Genomic DNA, 8264 nt, shown 5'->3' with positions numbered 1-8264 from the left:
AGGATACAGCCAGCATTATGACCAACGCTAGGCCGATTACATTGTGGCTTCAGTGAGCCAGGCATTACTTCAACTAATACCTGAGCTATTCCCAACATTTGTTGATGCAGGAGAAGATGAAAACTCATGACAAAATTGGTTATAATACAAGAAAAACTGTACCATTGTCTGCAGCATTACTGCAAAACACTTGCATCACCCTGGTTACCAAATGCAGGGTTATTATACGCACTGGCATTGCCAAAATTACAAAATCCAAGTAGTACCAGCCACAATATATTTAGCCTAGAATATACTAAATTGATGGCCAAACCCTGAGAATAACAGCCAGACATACATAGCTGGCTAATTAAATAGAATTGTATCATGACTTTCTCCATGCTCTATGGCAACAAAGGGGAGATTTTCAAAGGCACAAATAGGAATTATTCCACCTCTCAAGATTGTTGGTTTTCTTAAAGCTACACCTGCTGGAATCAAATGATTGTATGATAATCTCAGGTTTTGAGTATAAAAAGTAAGTTTCTAGTCCTCACGATTGCAGAGGAAAGCTTGAATATATGAACAGGGTGCCCCAGATACAGATGTAGGAAACAGATGACAAAAAGAACCCAATGTGCATTTTTTAATCACGATTTTAAGCTGTTCTGGTGTTTTCTTTTTGCATTCTTGACTTATCGTTTATTGAACATTAGGAGTTGGCGGTAAGATTCCCCTTTGCACCTTTGAACATCCCCCTCCAGACACTTCCAGGAGAGTCTGAGCAGACTCAAGCTCTGCCAGCACCGTGGGACCAGACAAGCCGCTCCCAGGCAGTGCCACGCCGCTTCCCCAGATTCTCTCAGACTGTCCTTGAGGATTGGCTGACGGACATAGGCGAGGCGAGCGCTGGATGGCGATTGGGTGGCGATTGCCAGTGGCTGCTGTTGACTGGCTGATGGCAGAGATCCGCTGGAGGTGGATTGGTGGTTGGAAATCGAATGCCGGATGCTGATTGGCTGATGGGTATCAGTGAGGGTGATTGTGTGATCACGGGGTAAAGGCCCTGGGTCAGCACGGCCGCTGGGGGGCGGGCGGGTACCCGTTACCCCTCACCCCTCCCGCCGCCATGCTGGTGGGCGCCTTCACGACGCTGCTGGGGGCGCTGCTGGTGCTGAGCCGCAGCCCGACGCTCTCCTGCCTGCTCACGGGCGGCCTCTACCTGGCGCTGCGGCTCTTCAGCCTCGAGCCGGTCTCCCTGCAGCGGGCCCAGCACATCGTGCAGCCCCGCGGCGCCGCCGCCCGCATCGCCCACCGCGGCGGCGGGCACGACGCGCCCGAGAACACGCTGGCGGCCATCAGACAGGTCAGCCACCGGGGGAACCCCCCTCCCAACTCCCCAGGGACCTGGGGGGGGGGGGCTCGAGCCCCTCCTCCTGCCAGTACACCCCACCTCCTCCGTACTGAGCCTGATGCACCCCACGCGCTGCCTGCCCCCAGAGGTATTGCTCGCTCCGTGGGGACCCCGGCCTTTGGGAGAGCCCACCCTTTCCAGCAGTCACCAGGCACACCCAACTGACCCCTCTGCCTTAATCTCTGGGACCCACCGGAGCCCCGCCCCTTTGGGTGCTAGGGGTTACTGTTCTTCACCCCCTGGACCATCTACTTTTCCTCAATCCTTGGCATCCTTGCCCCCCTTTCCTCCTAGAGCCCTACCTACCTGCCAGGGCCAAACTCTTCACTAAAACCACCCACCCACTGCGTTTTGCGACCCACCCATACATGCATCCTCTACCCTAAATCCTAGTCTGGTGGGCTGGGGAGGGGAGGCCCTGGAATTGGGGAGGTTGGAGAGTGAAGTGGGTGGCAGTTCCTGCCCCATGGGGCTGGGCCCTGCTCCCTGGCTTGGTGACCCAGCACATGGGGTCACAGCGCCATTCAGGAGCAGCAGTGGACCACATTTGAGTGAGTGGCATTGTGGCCTAGTGCCTCTCGTATTTGGCAGGGCAGTTAGACAAACAGGAGTGGCACTGCTACTCCGTGTACCAGGTTGCAATGCCCAGAGTGGGGAGCTGGGCCCAGTGTTGCAGGACATGAGCCCCCATTATGGTGTGAGTGCATAATGGGCTTATTCTCCACTCTCTGGAACTTTACTGCAACTCACGATCCACCCTTTGGGAAACACTGTTCTAGGGGTCTTCTCAGCTGGAGGTGCCTCCCAACTTGAAATTGTCAGTGGTGGGGAGAGACAGAAAATTATGTACAATATGACATTAACAGATGCAGGGCTATCCCAGCTGCTGCCAGGATGGTACCGGGGCGGGCTTTCTGCTAGTCCCACCAACTCCAATTTTGGTCATATTTAGAGTAAATAGCTCTACTTCCCTTCTCTGCTTTCAAAGCAGCAGCAAATTAAACTGGACCAAATTCCTGTCAGTTTCACTGCCTCCCTCAGAGGTCTGAATAATAGAAACTGAAAGAATGGTCTGTTACCACTTTGCAGTTCTTTGAGAAAGCTGTGAACAGCAGAAACAGGTGTGTGGTAAATACTGTGTATTACTCTTTTTGCTTTTAAATCAGTTTGGCATAGTAGCGAACAGAATAATCCAACTTTTATTTTGAACTGGATGTGACAAAACAAATGTGACAAAACATTCTTCCAACAATCTTAGAGAATTCTCAATCTTAGAGAATATTAGTAGCCTGGCAACTGTATTAGAATACAAAGTAAGCATTGTAGCACCCATCTTTATATTTAAATAGTTTTTCTTTTTTGTTTTAAAGGCAGCTGAGAATGGAGCCACAGGCGTGGAGCTGGACCTTGAATTCACTGCAGATGGCATTCCCATTCTAATGCATGATGATACAGTAGAAAGGACAACTGATGGGTCTGGGAGTTTACGTGATTTTACGTTTGAAGAAATTAGGAAGCTTAATCCAGCTGCAAAACATAGACTATGGTAAATGATCAGCAATAGTCTGCTAATACTTCTTCTCATTTTTGAAAATGTTTCTACAGTACCAAAACATCCATCATAAATAAAATTTGATTTTGACCCATCCGTGACTAAAAACCCCTTAAAACTTTTTGACATGCATGTGGTGCCCCTTGTTTTATGTTGGAGGCAGATCAGAATCTGTCTCCTTACCCCTTCTTGGAGTGGGAACCATGAAGCAGAACTGAGTGATTTTGATTTTAAGGATGAGATTCTCCAACATCTAATGCATAAGCAGTGTTAACCTCCACTTAATCTTGACCAAACACTTTTTAGGACAGGGTTTGGTCTGAAAAACACTTCATATGTTGGGACTATTGCTACTTTTCAAAACTTGCTAGGGTAGCTATTTCTAAAGTGAATTTTATTGACACATCTCTTAATTAGATTAGCTTATTTAAATGATCATGTGTATCTTTGTATGAATGGTGGGATGACTCATTTTTTCTAAAACATAAGGGTTATACTGTTGGAAAGGAATTACTTGGAGTTCTAAGAAGGTCTCAGATAAGACCTTTGATCTTGACATCAGTGTTAATTATCTCCATTCTCACAATATGTAGGCAAAGAAATATATACACTTGCTGGAATATTTACAAGAATAAGTCTCCTAAAATGTTACTGTGAATGATCTTTTTTTTTTTAAAGAGGGAGCTCCATTAGTTTATGCATTTGTTGTATTTAATATAATAGACTCTACACCTTGGCACAGTTCAAATGGAATCTTTCCTTCCTCTTTGTTCTTGGAGTTCTCCTGGATTGGATGCATTCCACTGAACTCTTCATACCTTTCTGTAGGAGAGATTTCCGGGGTGAAAAAGTACCAACTTTGAAAGAAGCCGTTATGGAATGTATGCATTATAACCTTATAATCTACTTCGATGTCAAAGGCCATGTAAATCAGGTATTGTTGCTAAGTGCTTCACTCACCATTTCATTGGATTGCTCCCTTTGAAGTCTATAGCACTACTCCCTTTAACTTCAGTGAGAGAGGTCTTGGGCCTGTTTTTGCAGAAAGTTAAGTTTGGTTTTATAAAACTGAGACAACTTTTTCATGCTTCATTCTTTCCATTGCACAAGGACGCTGACAACCATAATTAGAATGTGGCTCACTGACATGTTGGGCTCTGGTAATGTCACAAGCATGCACTGAATCTAAGTGAATGAATAACTGGCTCCTCCCTACCACCTATTTGTGTGGAAGAAGAGAAATCATGATGGGCTGTCCTGCTTGTCTGTAGTTGTTAGCACCATGACATGGGGTACTTTTGGTAGGTAATGGTTTGCTTGTTCATAAACAGTATAGTTTTTCTGACATGATATATAGAAAAAATGTTTTCTTTCAAAACCGAACCACAGTTAATGCTGCAAATGCTTTATAGCAATAGACCTCGTCAGGGGTTATATCTCTCTTAGCTCTTAGTGCACTTCCTGGTTATTGAAAGCCTGCATGAGGCATGCACAGAGTGATAAATACTGTACATCCTTTTATGTTGCAATCTATGAATGTTGCATAACAAACAACGTCTACAGCCCTTGAGCTGTAGACAAACTTAAATGCTGCTTTCCTCCTTCCCCTTTCTAATTCCAACCCCTCAAGAAAAAAAAAAACGCACTAAAGTGGAGTCTTTCTGTATCCTAATGAACTCTTTTTTTAAATTTTACCTATGACTACAACGTACATTCTATGTATTTATCTTTCCTTGACAGGCAGTTGATGCCCTAAAACTCCTCTATCTGGAATATCCTCGTTTGTACAACAGTAGCATTGTCTGCTCTTTCATACCAGAGATTGTCTATAAGGTAAAACTTCCTAAAGGCCTATTTCGCTGTTTTAGTTTTATGTACACCATGTCACAATCACTGTAATACGATGAGTATACTCTTGTGGAGAAGTGTAACTCCAGAGTACATGGGGATCATTCTTAAATAATTAAGAACACACTTAAAAGTAAGGGTTGAAATGAGGGGAGGACTGGGGTATTCGACTCTCAATCCTCATATACCCCCACTCACCGTTGCAACCTTGTCAGACCCTTCCATACTGATTAGATAAATCTTGAATAACTCTCTTCCTCCCCAACCCCAAGAATTACACTGATAAAGGTTCATTAGCTTAAAATTGACACTAAGTGATATTGATGCTGAGGTATCTATCAACAGATTACACCTGTGTCAGATTATTATGGAAGTTTAGAATACATTCAAATAAATGGTCTCCTAATTCCCATTATTATTCCTCCATGTGCATGGTTCCCTTGCTCAGCTGTCTATTTCCCTTCCCTTCTCACCTTACAGAATCATAGGCATTCCTGAATTTGTTTCTCTAGTTTTGTCCTCCTCCTTTGAGTCCTTTTTGTTGTACCTTTTGCTATTTTCCTTACTTCTTCTTTTGCTATCTCCTCTCTCTCTTTACAAACTGGTCTAAATGAAGTAAACTGTCTAGCCTCCTAAACAGCACGCTAAGCTGTATTTATACAGTGACTGAAGTTGGTTGACTTGCTGATACTGACAAGTGTACATTAACTTCCAGCAAGCCAGAATTTGAGGCTGAGGACCCTACCTTACCTTCCTTGCACACCCATAACTCCCATTGACTTATATGGGAGTCTTGTGTGCACAAGCAATGCAGGATTCAAGCCTTAACATAAGTGTCACTTATTCAATAAAGGGATTACCCAAGGGAAACAATACAGGCACTTACAATAAATAGTTTCAAAACCAGGTTAATCATCATCTTGGAGGAAAAAGAACTCTGCTAGAACTGCAAATTCACAGACTAGTGCCTCTCATTCCTTCAGCTTCAAATGTTCCTGTTTGCAAGTCTGTCTAATCTAGAGTGTAGCCCTGGAATTTTGGCATCATCTGCTAAGTACAACTTTCTCACCTTGGTCTTCCAGATGCGGCAATCTGATAGGAACGTTGTTACAGCATTAACACACAGGCCCTGGAGCCTTAGTCATTTTGGAGATGGGAAGCCTCGTTTTGATTGCTTTTGGAAGCACTATGGGTATATGATGATGGACATCATTCTGGACTGGAGCCTGCACAACTTCTTGTGGTACCTGTGTGGGGTTTCAGCTTTCCTCATGCAGAAAAATTACATTTCACAGTAAGTGGTAAAGCATAAATTTTCAGGAGGAGCTAATGTAGCCAGAGGTAATCATGTAATAAAATAGGAAGAGGTAAGATGGGACCATGATTTAGAAGAGTATGATGTACACGAACAGCAGAATCTGAGTGTACTGTATGCTATTTTAAACGGGTCTCTTATTCAATAATATATGCAATTTATTTTTTCATATTTATATATCCTCCCCATTCACATTTTTACCCCCAGTGCTACACCTTAACTTAAAACAAAGGAGGGAAATTTGTTGCTGTTGCCTTGTTTGTAAAGGGCTATTGTAGAAAGGTGGAATGCGGAGCCTGGTCCTGCTAGTGAAGGTAGGGGACTGGACTTGATGACCCTTCAAGGTCCCTTCCAGTTCTATGAGATAGGTATATCTCCTTATTAATTAATTAAAAAATAGGCAGACCGTGGGCCAAATGCAGACCTCCAGATGCTTTTGAACAAACACCGAAGTCTTTTTATTTACTTATCGTTTTTTTATTGTTTTCTCTGGAGTCTGGACCTTGACTATACTTGGACCTAGAAATTTGGACCTTGACCCAAAAAAAAAAAAGACGACTACCCCTGCTGTGGAGAATGTATATTGTATAGGAAAGCTCTTTGCTTTAGCCTGTGTTCATGGTAGTCTTGATCTTCTCCTTACAGTATCTTTGTTCTTTACAGAGAGTATGTGAGGCAGTGGTCTTCACGAGGCGTTCAAGTGGTTGGCTGGACCGTGAACACATTTACAGAAAAAATGTACTATGAGAATGTCCTTGAGACCAGCTACATCACAGACAGCTTGGTGGAGGACTGTGATCCTCACTATTAGACTTACACTGTATGGGACTCTTAAATATGCCATCCTGGTTCATGCAGATCTGAGTTCAGCACCAACGGGTCCAAAGATGCAGAATGAGGCTGCATACATAAGTTGGGTTTTTTTGCTTGTACTGTATGATTGGATCTTAAATCACAGCAAAACCCCTCTGTCACACTACTAGGCCGAGCCACAATCAGCATTAGTGCTGAGGAGAAATGTTGCGTGCCTCTGCTATCAGAGGAAATTGCTGTATGGTCTAAAAAGATCAGTTGTGATCAACTGATTTGGTAACTAGTAGTATAGACTAGTTACCTAGGCTTATAAGTCATCTAATCAAACTGTTTCTTTACTTGATTTAATCCTTGATTTTAAGTCAGCAGCAGCTTTTGAATGCCTAATTTTAAACTGTACATTAAACAATCTGCTCCTCAAATAATAGTGTGGGGTACCTCTACCGCAGTGTTAAAGAGCGGATGGTAGGTGTATTCCCATACCATAACTTTGAATACGATATGGTCAGTTAATATTAGGGAGTGAATATACTTCACTGCTACAGGCTGGAAAGGATGGATATGCTGTACTCTTACAGTATGGAGAGACTATAGCTGTCTCTGGTTTGGGCAAATACTGCACTAAAACCTTCATGGCTAGTGAGTAAGCTTGAATATCTCCTTTTACTTCAGTCTTAAACCTGACTTTAAAAAGGGGTGAGGGAGGCTAGAAAGGTTCTTCCTCCTGATGATACTGTAGCTGAATCATTCTTCATAAACACAGGCTGTGGAGCTGCTGTTAGCCAGAGGCTACGCAGTAGCTGAAACACTTTTTTTTTTTTTTGGGTGGTTGTTGCTGCTAAATTGTTTGCACAGATAAATGGAAAGAAGGGCTTTGTGACAGGGTTCTCTCACCACTCTTGGCACAAAGAGGGATAGCTCAGTGGTGGGAGAGGGATAGCTCAGTGGTTTGAGCATTGGCCTGCTAAACCCAAGGTTGTGAGTTCAATCCTTAAGGTGGCTAATTAGGGATTTGGGGATTGTTCTGCTTTGAGCAGGGGGTTGGACTAGATGATCTCCTGAGGTCCCTTCCAACCCTAATAATCTATGCTCTCCTGGCCATCTTGAGATTAGTTCTGCCAGGTGCTGCACCCTCCTCCGCATTCTCTCTACCCATCTTCTCTCAGCCTGCAACATCTGTCTCTTGGAGCAGCAGCTTCTGGTTTGTGGCTTGGCCCTCCGGCCAGGTCACTAAGTTCCTCTCTTTCCAGGGAAATCGCGGTCCTTCCGGATCATCTGTCTGTCTCCAACATCCTGTGTCACTACCCGGTGACTGGTAGGGGAACCCAGGCTCGCCCGCTACA

At 44.1% G+C, this 8264-nt stretch overlaps 1 protein-coding gene across 1 annotated transcript; it reads left to right on the top strand.

Annotated features, from left to right (window-relative positions):
- Nucleotides 1-1045: 1045 nt before the first annotated feature.
- Nucleotides 1046-6965, top strand: GDE1 (glycerophosphodiester phosphodiesterase 1). Its single transcript, XM_039491057.1, has 6 exons — nt 1046-1345; nt 2764-2939; nt 3774-3879; nt 4686-4778; nt 5876-6087; nt 6772-6965. Exons 1-6 carry the CDS (start codon nt 1109-1111, stop codon nt 6917-6919), a joined length of 972 nt encoding a protein of 323 aa, XP_039346991.1. The 5' UTR covers nt 1046-1108; the 3' UTR covers nt 6920-6965.
- Nucleotides 6966-8264: the final 1299 nt, after the last annotated feature.

Source organism: Mauremys reevesii, linkage group 10 (genome assembly GCF_016161935.1).
Source record: "Mauremys reevesii isolate NIE-2019 linkage group 10, ASM1616193v1, whole genome shotgun sequence".
Classification (NCBI taxonomy): domain Eukaryota; kingdom Metazoa; phylum Chordata; order Testudines; family Geoemydidae; genus Mauremys; species Mauremys reevesii.
The sequence above is the reverse complement of the archived record's forward strand: the minus strand, read 5'-3'. Positions and strand labels throughout refer to the sequence as shown.

What these genes read in the sequence shown, in the direction of transcription:
- GDE1 (XM_039491057.1), top strand. Translation starts at nt 1,109, where the DNA reads ATGCTGGTGGGCGCCTTCACGACGCTGCTGGGGGCGCTGCTGGTGCTG. An exon ending in GCTGCAAAACATAGACTATG is followed by an intron (nt 2,940 to 3,773) that starts GTAAATGATCAG and finishes ACCTTTCTGTAG; the next exon opens with GAGAGATTTCCGGGGTGAAA. An exon ending in TACCAGAGATTGTCTATAAG is followed by an intron (nt 4,779 to 5,875) that starts GTAAAACTTCCT and finishes TTGGTCTTCCAG; the next exon opens with ATGCGGCAATCTGATAGGAA.